A 19,606-nucleotide genomic window follows, 5' to 3' on the forward strand; every position below is an offset into this window, starting at 1 on the left:
CTGGAATTCCATACCTGGTGCATGGGTTCGAGGGGTCAGTAGACCGCATACCAAAACACAATCAGTACAACATTACCAGGTGAGTTGTTGTCAAGCCCAACAACAAACCAATCAACTAATGGGTTAAAAATTGTTTGACAATGTTTAAATTTGTTCAAAACGGAGTGAGATAAATAGCCATTGATATAACCATAAGAGCCATTTTGAAAAAAAGAAAGGAATAGACTTGACACATTTTTAATGAATATATCACATTAAAAACAAAACCATACAAAATATGCTATCTATTAGTTTTCAATATTTTGGAAAAAACGGTATCCGTTTCATGACAATGTAACAAATGATTTTTTTTCAATAACAGTCAAAAAGCAAAATCACTGTGGCTTGATTTTGGTGTGTTTCGGCCAGGGGACAGAAACCTACTTCACAGGGGCGAGCGCTCCACAGTAGGCCAAAAGTGAGGCGGTGTCAAGGGAGACGTTAGGAAGAACAAAATAAGTAAGGAATAAGAGAAAAGATAATACAAAGGACAAAAGAGAGGTAATGTAAAAGCAGTTGTTAGGAAGAAGAAATTTAGTTAGAAACAAGAAAAATTTAGTCGCCTTTTATGGTCACCAATAAGGGGTAGTAGTAAGAAATCTAACACCTACCTGCGAAAGTAGTTCATGTGATTGCGATCGAGGTTAAATGAAAAAATTCCTTAAAAGGTTGCTAACAATAGTATTTTCATGAAAATAGAGACAGTGCTATAAACATTGAACAACCAATCTCTTCATTATCTGGCAAAATGAAGCTGCTAAAAAGCAATGGTCATTAAAGGATTTCGAAGGATCCATTTGTAGTCAGAATCTTACAAACTCTTTGTTGGCATTAAGTTCACGACACCCAGGGTCATATCCAGAGATTCATCAACTTGAGCTGTTTATGATGAACCGATGATAACCTGAATATAATTTTAAACATCAAAATGTTAGATTACTCGAGTAGTGTCTTACTTATTCTGCTGCTCAAACGAAAATTAAAAAAAAAAAATGTGCCCCCCTCCCCCTGCAAATTATGAATAGTATTCATCCTTTCTCAAACGGTTTCCTAGTATTGAGAGTATCTTACTTTCATATCTAAAATATAATCTGTATAATGTTGGATAATTACAATTCAATTTTAACTTATACTGGTAACATGGTTATCATACATTAGGCCTATATATGTTTTAATGTGGACAAATCCAAGATTCTCGAATGTTACAATTCCAAATGTTTCAAAAAATAGTTGCATATAAATGATTGCTACATGTAATTATTACAATGCACTACAAATGGATTATATGCAATAGTATTTTGGCATAACTATAAGGAAGTCACGAAATAAATCAGCGGGGAATTATATACCCTGTGCCTATCCTTTAGAGACATTTTGGCGATCGGCGTGTATCTGTGAATTTGATCTTTAGGACTGTCTTTGATTTGATATAAAACAAATTCTCAATACAATGAAACTATAATTTGCGATGCAGGTAAAACGATTATTTCTCATAGATGTTGTGTGTAAACGTTATCTGATAACGTTTTAACATAAAGATGATGTGGATACACAGGAATGTATCATATGTTTGTTTTAATACTGAAAAGTCCTCTTAAGTAATGGACGTTGACGAAGATTTTAGTTTTTGTAAAGCATTAAATATATATCTTACTCAAGGACTTGTTACTGGTTTGGGGTCGATTTATTTTATCCACTTATTTATAGTTTTATAATGCACTGTTTTACCGGTTTGGAAAGCGTTAAGATCGATTATTATTGAGGTGTTTAATATTTTCCTAACCATGTATAATATTCCTTTTATATTTTGTTTAGTCTTCTGGTTAAAGTATAAAACAGTTACTATAGTTAAGATATATATATATATATACTTATGTTGATAATAAAAAGAATTGTTGAGTGAATGGTGTCAACTTGTCGTTTCGAAAATGTAAGTCATCTATCCCTAAAAGTCAGCTGATCATTAAGAGAAAGCTAAATATAACAGATTTCAATTCCAGATTTCTTTATTGCTCACATACACACTTATATGTGTAACAAGAAGTCATATAAACATTTTCATATGACGGAACACGTTCAATATAACATTAACATAATTATGAATATAACTGAACAATATAATGAAATAAAATAGTTTTCTCTATTTGATATTCTTTAAGTATTTACTTGATATTTACCCAATTCACCATACATCATATAATTTGGTGTACTACATATGAAACTTGAAATACTTTAATAGAATCGCAAGGGAGTTTTTTTGTTTTTCTCAATAATAATAATATTCACAAAACTCTACACTTCAGCAGAATATAAACGGATAGACTGTACAAAAGTGTCGAAAATCTTCAATTGTAAATAAACAGACAAAGAAATATTCCTTATCTATTTGCAAACAGAAAATAAAACTTTTCTCGCCTGATGCGCTAATTTGCTTTTTGATATAGCGAGGGTTCCATTACAGTTGAATAAAATGACCAAATATTTAAAATATTCCAGTATTTCTAATTCTTCATTGCAAAATAAAAAGTGCAAACGTGTTTGAAACTCTCGTTTCCCTATTCGAAAATGGAACCACCTTGATCTACAGATCCGACAAAGTATTTCGTATTCAGTTTTCAAAAATCAATAGACACTCTCAGACCTTCAATTCAAAAGTACTATCTTATTGGAAATCGAATCGGTTATACATTACATGGCAGACTTAGGACCAATTGTAGTACTTTAAACAATGCCTTATTTTTGTCAAATTTAGTAAATTATCGTCACTGTCAATGCGGATACCAAATTGATGATGCATCTTACAAAGTAATTCTTCTTCCACTGTAATAACTGCAAGTATGTTCAACAACAAATAGATTTATATCGCGTTTTAAACAATTTCATACCTCTCGATTTGCAAGTATCTAATTATCAGATGACGAAAATACACTCGTGTGCCAGAGCATCCAGAAATATATTATCGATACAAATAGATTTTTAAAATCGCAATCCAAATCTCTTTTCCCTCTCTTTATTAGTACACAAGATATACACTGTATATCGTAAAGATATTAATCTCCTATGCTGACGGTAAAAGAGAAACGTATATCGTGAAAGCCTGGTTAAATGGGAGAACAACAACATGTGATAGACTTTTGAAACAGTAGAAAGCATCAAAAAGAGAACTGTTAAATATTCTGCTGTCAGCATCGGAGAATATTGTCATTAGTAATCAAATCTTTTAAAACTGTAATCGAAACTCCTTCCCCCTTCTTTCACTCCTACCAATCTGTATATCTTATTGTACCTGTATTCTATCCCCCCCCCCCTTTCATTCTCCATCTACCTCTCTCTCTTCAAATTTTCCATATGTAAATATATTGTCATCTTGTTTGTGTATATTTTTGTATGTATTAAATTATATTGGGAGAGGGCTTAAAATAAGTTGGATAACGTGTGCCCAATCCCATTGTATATATTTGATACAAATAAAATGTTTAAATAAGGTCTAAAGTCGCTTTAACAAAATCTTCTAGATTATTGAGATAAATGGCAAATGAAAATAGTAACAAATTTCGCCTGTTATTTAAGACCAATATTACAATAAAATAATTCTGATACATATATGTCATTTGCTTTCTCAACACACGCTTTCGTTATATCATACAAGTTTCTTATGACTTTAAAAAAAAATCCGGAAATATCACTTTTATTCCTTTTCCATATTCGCCAAACTGACTCAAATGATTTTTTGAATACTCTAAGAACAAACTATTTTAGTGATATATATACGTATAGATAGATATAAGGGTATGTTAAAACAAAAATATTAGAGCAATAGAATGTTTCTTTCTAAAGCCCACATACATTTGAGCATCACTAATGATATTAAGTGAATCAGATGACTTATTATTTCTGGTATTTACAATAGATGATATCTCCTACACAAGGCTATTCGCAGTATATATAAGTTGTTCGTATCCCCTTGGTTTTTATACAACGGTTTTACAAGTATTACACCTACTTTCCACGATTCCGGGATACATGCGTATTGAACACAATATTGAATAAAATGTAATAAACATGCATAAATAGATCTAATGTATTTTTTTATTTATATAGTTATTAATAATGCAATATTTATACAACCTGCCTTATTATTATTAAGTTTTTTATTCGTGTGATTCATTTCATTCAGAATGATTGCCTCATTCAAAATATCATCAAACAAACCACCATTTACTAGCGGAGAGTAGACAAACTATGGCAGGTACTTCAGGTCCGTCGTGCAGGCTTCACGTACATTAGGGTATCCCATGCAAACTTATGTTTACTTTATTGAAGATGTTGATATCCTTAAATAAAATTGACTTTCGATTCTTTGTCTTGTATATCTAACATTATGAACATTCTGTGTTGGTGCAATACATTTCATCGCAAATTGATATCAAACTAATTAGCGAATTGATGAATTTGCGGATGCGTGTTGCCAAACAGGAAATACTGTCGACGAATATACTTAATTACTGCCGTTTCTCTCAGGAACAAACTGATAAGCGGTATTTATGTCTAAAAACAATTCCTGGTTGCCTTAATCGTATTCCTATAGTTATACGTCATAATTGTTCTGTTAACGAAAAAATGGCCGCTAAGATTGTTTCACGATTATATGCAAAACAGAATAAGCCAGTTTTTTTAATGCATCGCGTTATTTATCGTCGCTGTAGAGCAATCAAGTCTACTGTAGATTTTAGAAGCATTGTCTTTAACAAACTTTGAAAAAATACTCAACTTTAAAACAACATTAAACGATGCGTTAAATATAGCGCGAGCTAAAGGCATTTCGAAAACAAAATTAATGCACTTTCCAAAAAATAAAATGTTTTTTTTCTTCAAAGTGGGTTATAATAAGGTATACATTGCTAGTGTCATACAAAATACAAACGAAATTGGTATCTTATCATCTCCGGTATAACAATTCCTTGTATTAACATATTAAAAGTCAATATTTGTTAAAAGGATTTTATCTACGAATTAGTGGTAGATATGGTGATACAAGTACTGTACGTACTAACAGAACTCGTCTCTATCTACAGACGATTTAAGACACATGATATATCGACGTGTCATTGTATGAATTGGCAATCAATTTAGTGTATATGTAACCCTTAACGTGACACATTATTTTAGCAGACGACATTGTCAGCTGACTGTGTGCATTGCACTGTAAAACACATTCCGGGTACATATGACGGTGATAGGTATGTTATAGAATACCACACATGCATACACAACCCATGTGATCACCAAACTGAATTCTATATATGATGTTAGAAGGAAACATTCGGACAGTTACGGATAAAAAGCATGCCATGTAGCATTACAATGTTTGCCAAGCTTAAAACAAAGTTCAGGGAAGACATATTCGTAATGGCGTAGGACCAGTGTACACGGTGTACCTATATTACACTTCCTGGATGTTATCTGGCATATTCTATACACAAAGTGATATCCTCGGATTACACGTGTGTGTTTTTTACGGTCGACGTTTCCTTTCGATTATGTCATGCACCTGTATATAGTACCATATTACCATATTACCCGGAGAAGAATTTGTGTTCGATGGAGAGATACACCCTAACAGCAGTTTTACAATCCCTGGAGTACCCAACAACAGTCAGGATTGTTAAGGGCAGTGTGACGTCCGAGGAAGGTAAGTGTTTCTCGGACAAAGACAACAATGTCCTAACCTTATATAGTCGGGGAATACGAGTCTATGTCCCTCCCGTCACTAATGCTTCCCTGAGGCGCCGGTGTAGGGAAGCGAAGGAATCGGAGCGGATGAGACGTAAATCAGCTGACGATATTGGCGATGAATATGTTAACACGGAAAACTTATTCACTAAGAATATATTTGTATCTGCGAAAACGAAGCTAAAAGATAACCATTTCGCAGGTAAGGAGTATACAAATGCTGGTGACATCCTTACGGATTTACCCTATGCGGTTAGAGCAAATAAACCCATTTTCATATGTGCTGATGACAATCATGTTCGCGTGATTTCTAAAAACGAAGTGCTCTATGTTGACCGTGTTAATGTTAAAGACTATGAAAACATGAAAGCACTTAGTGTGCGTGTAAATGATGACCATGTTTCTATACCTGTAACAAGCCAAACCGTCTTTGTGACTGCCGTGCCTAACCCTAATGCTGAAGTGTTAGCTGCTGAGATGGTTTTATATAAAGACAAGACCACCCGGCCAAAGGAAATGGTTTTTGAAGATGAAGACGTACAAGAGACCTACGAAGTAGAAGTAGGTTTCAATGTATTACCACTGAGTGAACAGCCTTTATTGTCTGTATGCTGCGTGAGCGGAGAGGCCGCCACCCTGATTGATGATATCGATGATGGTATGCTGAGGATACAAAAGGTTTGGTGCCTCCACTATAGGGCCGAGCTGATGGATAGGATAAAGGTGGAAGTCATCGATACAGACATCAAACCTGCCTTCAAAGCCGAGATTGGCAAAGAAGTGGGAAGAGATCCAGATGGATTTAGCAGATACAATCTGTACGGGAAATCACGTAAGAATTATACTCGGTACTTAGTATATAATTTTCATGTGATCAGGTTCACATCATTTCACAAATAATCATAAAATACTTTGACATACTAATATTGTAGCGTTGTTAGCTGAAATACCGCATAACAGGTTATTTTATGAGGATGATATTTTTATTTCACATGCCATCGCTTTAGTCGCAAACTTTTGATCCGTCATATCAAAACGGTTGAATAATGTATATGCTTCAAACCAAATCGCGAAATTTTAATTCGCTGAATTTTAGTTTTCTAGCTTAGGTTCAAATCGTGAAAAGACTGACTCAAAACTTCTCGTAAAGCCGATTTAATAAACCAATTTTGTTTCGCGTGCGATTCACTTTCGCGAATTTCGCGATCCAAGTAAATTCGCGAAAGTTTATTTCCGCGAATTAACATTTACATCATTGATTCTGATTGGATTTTTCGGACAATTTTCAAATCAGCGAATGTTAATCCTCGCGAACTTATTTTGTAATTGAAATCGCGAAAGTTGGTAGCCGCGAAAGAAAGTTGGGTTACATTGCGAAGTTATGAGATAATCGGTAAAACTAGAACACTGTTTTCACGGGAATAAAGATAATTATTCTTTCTTAGGGATTCGCCATAACAATTCGACATCAAGGTTTCAATGTTTTAGGGTAAATCTTATACTGAGATATCTTCTTTGAGTTGCACCCGAGGTTTACATATCCTATTGCCATCACCATCAACCATTTACAATTTGAAAACTGATGTGGATATTAAAAAGGATGGGCAAATTTGTTATTTATTTATTTAATGGCTTCAAAAAATCACATAAAGATACTTTTAATGTAATAAATGATATTTTAAAAGAAAAAGAAAAAATAATATGATTTTAAAAATAATACATTATACTTCGAAATTCTGGAAATATTTGGATTACAGAATTCATACACTGTATTTTTTCAGCGGACTACCTGAAACCAGTAACCCGCCGAAGTCAGTCGGTCGACCTCCCGGCTAAAGTCCCAGACAGGACACCACCACCTTTACCTACACGCTCGAGAGTTGGGAGTGTAACATTGCGACAGATGCCAGTTGCACCACTCCCACCCAGGGGCATGTTGTCAATTGCACCACCCCTACGCACGAAAACTGCGACTGACAAAACGTCTGACCCACAAGTACAAGCTGGGTCAGTCATGAATAGTACAGAACTTCCAAACACAACAGATGACGTCAAGATTTCGGAATTAGATGCAGTAACCATTGACCAAATGAGAATATCTGATCTTGCAAATATGCTTCGAATGTATAAGCTGGAGAGGGTGGCTAGGCTCTGTGAGGACCACCTTGTTGATGGTACAATACTGTTAGCATTAAACGAACACGACCTGAGGGAAGAGCCATTTTACCTTAATGGATTAGAATTAAAGAAAGTTGTATTACTCAAAAAAGGCCACCGACCGAAATGACGGTTTAAAAAACATTGCTGATAAACCGAAAGAAGATGGAACAGACATTGACTATCATACAGGGTTCAGAATAACGGACCCATGTCGGCAGTGTGAAAAACTCCGCACATTTCTTTTCTTCGTTCTTATATTGTCTCAAAAACTTACGTAACGATTATTCACATACTGTAAAATCTGCATGAACTACACTTTGTCAATTATTTCATGTTTACTTAATTAAGCCTTAACACAAATTTCATTATTAAAGAACAGGTTTGATTTCCGTACCACAATGTTAAGTTTGTATTTAAGAAGGTTGAGCAAGTGGTGTAGTCGTCAAACAACCTAAGGATCACTCCGTGACACGTGCTTTTATTCGGGGCATTAAGATATAGATAGGCCGAAGTAAAACGATTATTGCTTCTAGACGGTATGCATCATCCCATGGTACGTTAGGGGAAAAGATCAATAAAATCTTTCTCTACCTAGAGGGTGTGACAACAAAATCACAACCCGAGGGGTAATTCATGAACGTCCACCCCGAGGCTTGCCGAGGGTTGGACATTCAGGAATTCCCACGAGGGTTGTGATTTTGTTGTCACACCCTCATAGGTAGGGAATGATTCTTTTTATCCCACATACAAAAGAAAAAGAGGAGATACTAGCCTAAACATAAGCATTTTTACCGCGGCATGAACATAGTTCCATCATCTGCACGTCAATATTGATGACGTCATCGATAATGCACGCCACGGTCACACCGCATGAAGTCATGACGTCACGTAATTGTCTTCAGGTTCAAAAGGTTAACGCGCACAATCTGTCATACCCTAGGGGTTGACAGAGAAATTTTCTACGGCTAAAACCGGTGACAAATCAGTGAATGGTGGGAGAAATCAACATGAAGAGAAAATCTTCACAGTGTAACAAACAGTTTTAAATCGAATGAACATACAAATGTATAACGCTCCGGTACCCAATTTCGGTCTAAAGAAGAAGAATGCTTCTTGACATTCCAAGTCTATTATCTGAACATGATTACGCAATAGTCATTAAAAAATAACCAGAAATTGAAATAATAAAATCGCTTCGTACACCTCGGATGTAATACGTGTATATACACTCCATGTCTTTTTTATATGTCTTCCATATCAGCTAGGCTTAAACGTTATCTCACAGTTCGTTCAATAAATACGCTTTGATAAAGGACTTGAATTTGTTCACTGACTCGGCGTTTACACTTTTCTAATGTAAGTAGTTCCAGTCGTTGATCACTATTGTTGTTATGTTTCATGAATCCCAATGTTAAAGGTCCATTACCTTTCCAAAACGGCTTTTAATTTTTAAAATGGCCAGAAGGCAAAACAGCGAAATGAAACCCAACTGTTATCATATATTACGCAGGATATCTTGCATAAACTTCATGTCGTAACCTCATCTTAGGCCATCGATATATATTTTCTTATGTTTTGAATGTTTTTTAGAAACCTTTAGATACTGCTCCGGAAAGGTAGTGAACCTTTACGTTTCGTGTGTGTTTTAGCAATCTTTCACTTTGTTCCTTGTCCTACAGTGATCCAATATGGACAGCGTACCTTTACCTTTACCAGGGTATCTCTCAATGGTTATGTCAATTTCGTTCATAATTCTGAATACTTGTAGTGTATCTATCACTGATTATGTCAATTTCATTCATAATTCTGAATACTTGTAGTGTATCGATCACTGGTTATGACAATTCCATTCATAATAATGATTATTTGTAGTGTATCTATCACTGGTTGTGTCAATTTCGTTCATAATTCTGAATACTTGTAGTGTATCTATCACTGGTTATGACAATTCCATTCATAATAATGATTATTTGTAGTGTATTTATCACTGTTTGTGCCAATTTCATTCATAATTCTGAATACTTGTAGTGTATCTATCACTGGTTGTGTCATTTTCATTCATAATTCTGAATACTTGTAGTGTATCTATCACTGATTATGTCAATTTCATTCATAATTCTGAATACTTGTAGTGTATCGATCACTGGTTATGACAATTCCATTCATAATAATGATTATTTGTAGTGTATCTATCACTGATTGTGTCAATTCCATTCATAATAATGATTATTTGTAGTGTATCTATCACTGTTTGTGTCCATTCCATTCATAATAATGATTATTTGTAGTGTATCTATCACTGATTGTGTCAATTCCATTCATAATAATGATTATTTGTAGTGTATCTATCACTGTTTGTGTCCATTCCATTCATAATAATGATTATTTGTAGTGTATCTATCACTGTTTGTGTCCATTCCATTCATAATAATGATTATTTGTAGTGTATCTATCACTGTTTGTGTCCATTCCATTCATAATAATGATTATTTGTAGTGTATCTATCACTGGTTATGACAATTCCGTTCATAATAATGATTATTTGTAGTGTATCTATCACTGTTTGTGTCCATTCCATTCATAATTCTGAATACTTGTAGTGTATTTAACACTGGTTATGACAATTCCATTCATAATAATGATTATTTGTAGTGTATCTATCACTGTTTGTGTCAATTTCATTCATAATTCTGAATGCTTGTAGTGTATCTATCACTGATTGTGTCAATTTCATTCATAATTCTGAATACTTGAAGTGCATCTATCACTGGTTATGACAACTCCATTCATAATAATGATTATTTGTAGTGTATCTATCACTGTTTGTGTCCATTCCATTCATAATTCTGAATACTTGAAGTGCATCTATCACTGGTTATGACAACTCCATTCATAATAATGATTATTTGTAGTGTATCTATCACTGGTTATGACAATTCCATTCATAATAATGATTATTTGTAGTGTATCTATCACTGGTTATGACAATTCCATTCATAATAATGATTATTTGTAGTGTATCTATCACTGGTTATGAATACTTGTAGTGTATCTATCACTGGTTATGACAATTCCATTCATAATAATGATTATTTGTAGTGTATCTATCACTGTTTGTGTCCATTCCATTCATAATAATGATTATTTGTAGTGTATCTATCACTGGTTATGACAATTCCATTCATAATAATGATTATTTGTAGTGTATCTATCACTGTTTGTGTCCATTCCATTCATAATTCTGAATACTTGTAGTGTATTTATCACTGGTTATGACAATTCCATTCATAATAATGATTATTTGTAGTGTATCTATTACTGTTTATGTCAATTCCATACATGATTCTAATTATTTGTAGGATATCTATCACTGTGATGTCTATGTACTTGTCATTGAACTCATCATGTCAGCACCTTTTTGGGGTGTTCTTTTTGGTTATCGTCATTTATATTGCAAACAACGGTTGGCTGATTTTTTTATTTTATTTTTTTTTTGTGCCGATTCGATTGATCTGCATCTGAGGCGAAATATTGTTTTAAAGACGGGCATTGTTATGTATATATGTTGGCATCTATCAGCTTAATTTTTGAACGGAATGTAACAGTATAAAAAATGTATATAATGGTGCAGTGTCTTAAAATATAAGCGGTATTTTTGTTTTGGTCAGTAAGAAAAAAACTAGGTCGCCATTGGCTTTCTTTTCCCTCGAGAAAATACAACTTCTATTTTAAGACACCGAACACGTATTCTTTATACAAATTTATTCAAGATTTATATTAGGGCCCGACACCGGAAAATAATTAATAAGTGTGTTTTTTCTATGACTCGCTCATACAATAGACAGCGAGCGATATAAATAAAACGTGTAATGACATTCCTATTCTACTACCATAACCAATTATGTTTTGATATGTAGATAAGTTAATTGCGAGAACAGTTAAACTTTGAAGATTAAGATCACAGACAAAAAATTAAACATGTGGTTCATGCTTATATCTTTATGTCTTTGTTAAGTGTTAATATCAATGTATACATATAATAATGTACATTGTATTTGAGATTAGTTACGACAGCAGACGACAGGTCACGTGATCAGGGTATGACGATATATACTTGTATAACAGTGTGCGTTATTTTTTGGTTATACCATGTAGTTCACATATTCTTTGCATTACACAACTGTAATCTCAGATCTCAATACAGTGTAACTATGACATCTAAACTATTACGATAGCTGGGAGTCTGGGATTATATGGTTCCTATGTTAATTATAATGGGAACATTTCTTCAGCTTTAAACTGAATGGTAAACTTTGTACATATACTGAAATGTAAATAAAACTTGAATGTCGGAAAAATCGCACAAGACTATGGTTTTTAAGTTTTAAGTCATGCTTTCATTTCTGTCTTAAGATGCAAATTTATAAATCTTTTCTTTTAAATGCAATAAAAAGGGTTTTATTTTTTTTTATCGAAAATAAACTTAACAAAACCACAGTAATCTATTAAAGACGAGTTATCGTACGTCATGTCAAATGTCTTATTCTATATATGGTGATATTTCGACCTAAATAATTTGGTAAAGTTTCACACTTTTTCGTACAAAATAACTTCTCTGAGAATTGTTTCCTTGACTTGCTTATTGGTTACACAATATTTTAGCCGCGTAAACGAATTGTTATACGTAGTAGGGGTTTTCAGGTACTCATTTTTCTAGCACTAAGTGCCATTGGACGTATTTTGTACATGTTCACACTTTTCTAATACGCGTTTACAAACTGTCATTGTACGCATTTTCCAGGTACAGTTTATTGTTTTAATATGTGTGTACGAGATGACTGCCGCTGTCAGCTACCGTGTAAAATGCACTATCATGATGGGTGGCAAAGTTATAAATATAACAACAGTAAATGTATAACCCGCGCCTGCCGTTTCGATTGACAAATATATACATTATTAGTAATCACAAAGCAGACGACAATATTACGTGAAGTGGGTTTTTACTGCTACAACAAGGTAAGTGTGTGAGGCTTGCACAGGTCCATATAAAACGTTCACTTTACTGAAACAGATACATATTAAGATATACCGAAATAATTTGGCATTGAAACTTTTTTCAGATTGAACAAAGTACAAGGAAGAACGGAATGGCGAATAATTTGATTACGATAACAACAACACTTCCTGGTCTTTATCGGATCCGTGATGCACTATGATGTGGGTATTTCTGGACCTTGATTTGTAAACAGTGGGTGTTATTGATATTTCGCTTAGTCGCACATAATCCACACGTACAGGTAATATTCTTAATGGATGGTTACACTTTAAGAAGCGTTGTACAAGCCTTGGAATATCCAACTACAATTCGCATTGTTAGGGGCAGTGTTACGTCCGAGGAAGGTAAATGTTTCTCTGACAAAGACAACAATGTCCTTACCTTATATAGTCGGGGACTACGAGTCTATGTCCCTCCCGTCACTAATGCTTCCCTGAGACGCCGGTGTAGAAACACAAATGTCTCGAGGCGGACAACCCGGTACAAATCAGCTGACTACGGCGCCAAAACTTATGAAAATACTGAAAATCTGGTAACTAGCAATGTATTTGTATCTGCGAATACAAAGCTAAAATATAACACTTTCGTAAGCAAGGTATATAAGCATGTTAGCGACATTCTTGTTGATTTACCATACGCAGTCAAAGTTCACCAGCCTATTTTCGGCTGTGGTGATGATGGTAACATGATGATGATTGCTAAAGATGATGTGATATTGGTTGACAAACATGCTATATCTCATAATGTCCTCAGTGGCAGTGTAAAAGGCCACAATATACAAATAACAAGAGACTGTATCGACGCCACATCCCTGCCTGGTCCAAATACACCTATAGTGATCACAACGGTTGATGTATTGTACAAAGATTCGAATTGGCAGCTAAAGGAAATGATTTTTGAGGATGAAGACGTACAAGAGACCTACGAAGTAGAAGTAGGTTTCAATGTATTACCTATGAGTGAACAGCCTTTATTGTGTGTATGTTGTGCGAGCGGAGAGGCCGCCACCCTGATTGAGGGTGTTGATAACCACTTGCTGAAGATAAAGAATGTCTGGTGTCTCCACATTAGGTTCGAGCTGATGGATGGAGTAAAAGTACAAATCATCGATACAGATACAAGATCAGCTTTCAGGACAGAGTTCGGCAAACAAGTGGGAAGAGATTGTGATGGTTTCAGCATGTACAATCTGTACGGAAAATCATGTGAGTGTTATAAAAGTTTGTGTGGATGTACATTCCGGGATCACACACCAGTAACCTTATGTTAATTGTCAATTGAATTATTTCATGTCGAAATCTTGATTTTCGTTGAGAAATTAATATTCAAAAACGTTTTATTTACCTGAATGAATTAATGTAGTATTTATTTAATTATCGTATTTCCCCGCTCATTGATATTGCGACACCCCAAAACCGTTTCGAATGAGGTGATGTCCTTTTTAACTACCTTTTTTCAGCTGGCTACATTGAACGCACAGCTCCCCAAGGTCCACCGCCGCGTCTACCGCGTCGTTCAACTAGAAATGGAAGCGTTCGACAAACAGACCTACACCACCCTTTACCTTATGACGAAGCTATTCAGAAGCATTCCTCACCGATCTTCGTAAACAGTTGCAGAAAGAAAAGCTTATCTTCAAATGAAGAACATATGGAAACAAGTCTTCGAAAAATGGCGATCAATCAATTGACCGATGATGCCTATGTAGCACTTGATAATTCACCGCTGACAGCAACAAAGAGCACGTCGCTGACATCGCAACATCCATTGACAAAGAGCACGTCGCTGACATCGCAACATCCATCAACAAAGAGCACGTCGCTAACTGATGGTAAAGATATAAGAATATGCAATACACTTAAATTAAACCATAAACAAATTTCACTGCAACTCCACTATGCTATCTTTCCAAACGTAGATGGTGTTGTTCAGAGCATGGACTACCAGCCACTTACCTTGACGTACGGCTGTTTCGTCCTTCATTATAGACGCGAAATACCTCTATATTTTATATAAATTTCTTATCAAATGTAAATATAAGCATTGATCTGCTTTCAGTTGGTAACTATAGGAGTTTGAATGCCAATTGGACAACGGAAAATTCAACATTCGTTGTCCAGTCGGCATTTATACTTACATGATCGCCAGCTGATTGCAGTTGAATGCTTAATACAACACATTTTATAAAATAGTATCTTGATAAACATATTACCCATTTACTAGAGGAATTCTGGCTTAAAAATACATGTTAAATTCATAGCTATTCATGTTATGAAAGTACGTATTTGTTTACATGCATTCCTAATCATGAATGATTGTTGTTATACGCTCAACTGTCAGAGTATGTTATTTGTAGCTGACCAAATTGATTCATTGTTCGTACTTTATTGTATCTGCAATTCATATGTTGGGAAGATACATGTATGGGTAACTTATTGGTGTTGTTATTGGTGAGATCCTATAAATACCATAGCAGGTTTTCATACTAGCCCAGTATAGCACTGTTATCACTATCTTTTGCAATACAACATATATTCCAAATTTGTTTCGATAAAATATGTTAAACGCATCGCTTGATAAATTTATCTTTTTAGCTGACTACCTTGAGCCCACCCCTCGCCGCCTATGTCCAGATGTCCCTGCTGATCCAGTAGAGACACATCCACCCTTGCCAAGGCGGTCGAGAGGAGGGGGGAGCGTACATGCTGTAACACCACCCACATCCATTTCGGAATCCCTCCTAGTTGATGACGAAGCCCTTCTAGAAGAGGTGTTTCTAGAAGATGAACACATTACACAGGGTCAACCACCATCGGAAAACAAAGTAGTCAAATTGATCAATGATGCCGCTGCTGATTCCGATGACGACGATGATGATAGTGATGAGGAGGACGACGACGATAATGATGATGATGATGATGGTGGTTGTGATGGTGTTGATGGTGGTGGTAGTGGTGGTGGTGATGGTGATGTTGATGGTGATGATGATGATGATGATGATGGTGGTGGTTGTGATGGTGTTGGTGGTGGTGGTGGTGGTGGTGATGGTGATGTTGATGGTGATGATGATGGTCGTGGTGGTGGTGGAGATGGTTGTGGTGGTCATGTTGGTGGTGGTGGTGATGGTGACACAACCACTAATTCACAACCGGCATCGCATAAAACGAAAAGTGTTTTGCCCATTCATGGAAGTAGTATTTCCTCCGATGAACACAAGCTATTGGAACAGGAAGACACACCAATAGAGCTAATGAAGATATCTGAAGTTGCAAATATGTTCCGGAAGTATAAACTGGACCGCGTCGCCGAGATATGTGAAGAACATATAATTGATGGTACTATACTGTCAGATTTAGAGGAAGATGACCTTATGAATGAACCTTTTAACCTTAAAGGGTATGTCTTAAAAAAAGTTCTTTTAATCCAAAAAGGACACCGGCCGAAGTGACTGGGTACAAAAAGTTGCAATCTTCTATTCAAAATTATTTAAGTGTACATTTATGTTCCATGCGAGATTGCGATTTTTTTTTACATAAAGAACTTTTTCACAGCTTTCTATCAATAATTCGTATGACCTTGGATGTAGGTGATGTGGACACCAGATTCCATCGGAAATCTAGATTATTTCTTCTGAAGGCCACTTCAGACAATCAAACAATCACCATTCTCTTGTGCTATATACAATCACCATTCTCTTGTGCCATATATATTTCTATATTGAAATAATGCTATGTTCTACATATGATTTGTCCATCTGTCCGGTTTATAACAAATGTGTGACGTTTAATTTCCAGAAACACCATGTTCTGCTCAAGGTCCAAATCTTCCCCTCATGTATATACAGGGTGTCCCAAAAACATGTCCCGAGTTTGACACTGTATAAAAATGTTTTGATAGACGGAGGAATTTGATCTATTTACCATGAGAAAGGTAGTGATCTGCTCTGTACAACGATATATAACAACCCGGACAAATACCTTTTTGTTAATACCTATATTGAAAATTGAGCGAAAGTCATATTTCGCTCATTTTGCGATTTGTTCAGAAAATCAATAACTTTCATTTAAAGATTGGGCGCAAGGTGTCCGCCCTTTTTTTCGATGATATGATGAATTCTGTCTTTAAAATTCCTCATCACCTCACAATTCTGTTATTCTACTTCCTGGAGATGGACTGCATACATGGGTGACATTTTCATAACATTTCATTTCCTTAAGTAGTGGATTTTCCAACCGCATTGTAGAGTTCAATATCTTCAGCCTGAATCTTCATGGTGCTAGAAAGTCACCAAAATGTGACATCATCGATGATGTCATCATTTATATTATGACGTAATCACACACAATTATGATGTATTATGCACATTTGTATCCAACTAAGTTAAATTTGGATACTCCTGCTCTCCAAATCATTTTGAATTTTCATAAAAAGTTCAGTATTGTGAAAGTTATTACCTATTAAAGTTGGGACATGTTTTTTGGTACACCCTGTATATCTATATAATAATTGAAGAAAAATTCTTACGGACGAAAGTCTGAAGAGCTCCCTTGAATGGGGTGAAAGCGCTCACTACTCAGTCATTATTGTTTTTATTCTTATATATATACGTGTATGTTTATATATTCTTTTGTTTTCCTTTTAAGAATGTCGTATCTTTATGCCTGTATGTATATGTGTAAATAAACAGGAGTTTATGTATTTTTGATAGGAATACTGGCATATAGTTTGTGCGTTGGTGTGTACTTGCATGTGTGCAGAAAACCGACTGCAGTGTGAGTCTTGCAAGTGTCAGTGTGTGTAAAACTCATGAGAGGTATACATGTACAGGTAGATATAGATGTATTGAGTGATACAAAATCATGTATGACCTAAATAGTGTGGGTGTTGGTGTGTGCTATAACTCAATGTGTGGTTGATACACTACAACACAGGCACAGGCACACGTAGTTTATCCTCGTACTCAGTTTAAACTTTTAAATGTCAATAACGACGGATGAGAAAACAAAACCATATCAATATTGTGTGAATGAGGTGAATGAAAAGACTGCATTAGCTATGGTATATGTATTACATACAATGATACAATCAATAAATAAAATAGCAAAATTCCTTAAGTAATATTAGAATTATCCTTACTCCCAAATGGAAATATGCCCATACAGTATGAATGTCAAACATAGGATTTAGATAAAATAGGGACGGGATGATCTAATATGTATGTTTTTAAAATTACTAAATTCAAAATGGCCTTCAAAATCTTTGATAAATCATGTATCACTATTATTGCCCGAAGGCCAAAGAGCTTTTGATTTTTGCCTCAACCAAATATCTGATATTTTTCTTTTTCTCTGCTGAATATTGCCTTTGTGTTTAATGCTATCCATATATTAAGTGAATGTGGATCCACACCCTTTGTCATTTTGAAATATTCAAGATGGCCACTGAAATGATAAAATTGTAATAATTTCTTTAACATTCAAACCGAATGAAATATAATTAACGTGTACTTTTTAATTCAATAGGTGCATGTAGGGCTTCTATGTTCTTGTTAATATTCAAAATTTTAAGATGGTGGACTCTGTCGCCAATAGCTTATTGAGCCTTTCTGTGATTTGAAATTTCATCTGGTTACATTTCAAATTTAGAAGCCCCAATGCTATTTCTTTGAAACCTTCGTCATGCTTCGTATTAAATGTCTGTTCAATTACAAATTATACATTGAAGTTAGTCCTTTATGGAAATATGTATCATAAAACCGGAATTTACTCATACAATACTGCCCATAGCTGTTACTAGGACGCCACGCAAAACAAATAATCAACGAACCAATAACTCGCTTTAAGTTTCTAGGACAAACTAAAGTGTTTTAGTTAAAACTGATAAAAGCTCAAGTGAAAATACAGTGCTTTGGAAGTATCTATCAAGTACATCAAAACGGTTTTTATTTATTCGCCTGAGAAATCTAAAGAATGGCATGAAGTCGACGTTTGCTGGTATACAACAACAACGCGTTATACCACTCCTACCTGCCCCAGAGAATTACTGTGTGATGTCCTATAGGCGATGCTAACTGGGCATTCTGAAGCATCCGTTGCTTGAAGTATGTCACCGATATTCATTTACTGGGAAGTCTTTATTTTTATGGTTGTACCCAGACCTCCTCTGATGTTTTAACCTACTTGACCATAACATCAAGCGACAAATTGGAAAGTAATGGTGGCCAGCCACCGCTCGTCAATGTAGGCTTCAGCAATGGCTCGCCTCCTCTTTACTATACAGATTATGTCAAACGTTTGATTGATGGGCTTCGTTCCCTTACTGTCACCCCGCTTCGTTCTGAAAGTTGAATAGACAGGGAAACCTCTGGAATCCCTATTTCAACTTGGAGGAGTTTTGCTTTCCATCACTTGATCCTACACATTTTTGATATCAGCTCGACGTACTTGGTTTTCTTTTTTCTTGTGTTTCCTCACAATCTTCCCTTGTGTGCTTTGTCCACGATGGAAGAGTCGTTTTTCAATGGTCCTTTACTCATTTACTCTTGTTTCACAAACCGAATAGAAGTCAGTTCTATGTGATGATATGTCCTCTTTCTCTGTGTTTTTAACCTCCAGAATG

At 35.2% G+C, this 19,606-nt stretch overlaps 2 protein-coding genes across 3 annotated transcripts; both read left to right on the plus strand.

Annotated features, from left to right (window-relative positions):
* Positions 1–5,592: 5,592 nt before the first annotated feature.
* Positions 5,593–18,102, plus strand: LOC138333681 (uncharacterized). Of its 2 annotated transcripts, none has more exons than XM_069282209.1 (4): positions 5,593–5,731; positions 13,053–14,193; positions 14,448–14,819; positions 15,583–18,102. In XM_069282209.1, the coding sequence occupies exons 2-4, from the start codon at positions 13,242–13,244 to the stop codon at positions 16,434–16,436; spliced, it is 2,178 nt and encodes a 725-aa protein (XP_069138310.1). In that variant the 5' UTR covers positions 5,593–5,731; positions 13,053–13,241; the 3' UTR covers positions 16,437–18,102. The 2 variants fall into 2 exon arrangements, with proteins under 2 accessions (XP_069138310.1, XP_069138311.1); XM_069282210.1 differs by lacking the exon at positions 5,593–5,731 and adding an exon at positions 10,981–12,948.
* LOC138333682 (uncharacterized) lies at positions 5,641–10,955 on the plus strand. The gene is made up of 2 exons (XM_069282212.1): positions 5,641–6,604; positions 7,554–10,955. The coding sequence occupies exons 1-2, from the start codon at positions 5,641–5,643 to the stop codon at positions 8,057–8,059; spliced, it is 1,470 nt and encodes a 489-aa protein (XP_069138313.1). The 3' UTR covers positions 8,060–10,955.
* Positions 18,103–19,606: the final 1,504 nt, after the last annotated feature.

The sequence above is a fragment of the Argopecten irradians genome, chromosome 10, assembly GCF_041381155.1.
Source record: "Argopecten irradians isolate NY chromosome 10, Ai_NY, whole genome shotgun sequence".
NCBI classification, from domain to species: Eukaryota; Metazoa; Mollusca; class Bivalvia; order Pectinida; family Pectinidae; genus Argopecten; species Argopecten irradians.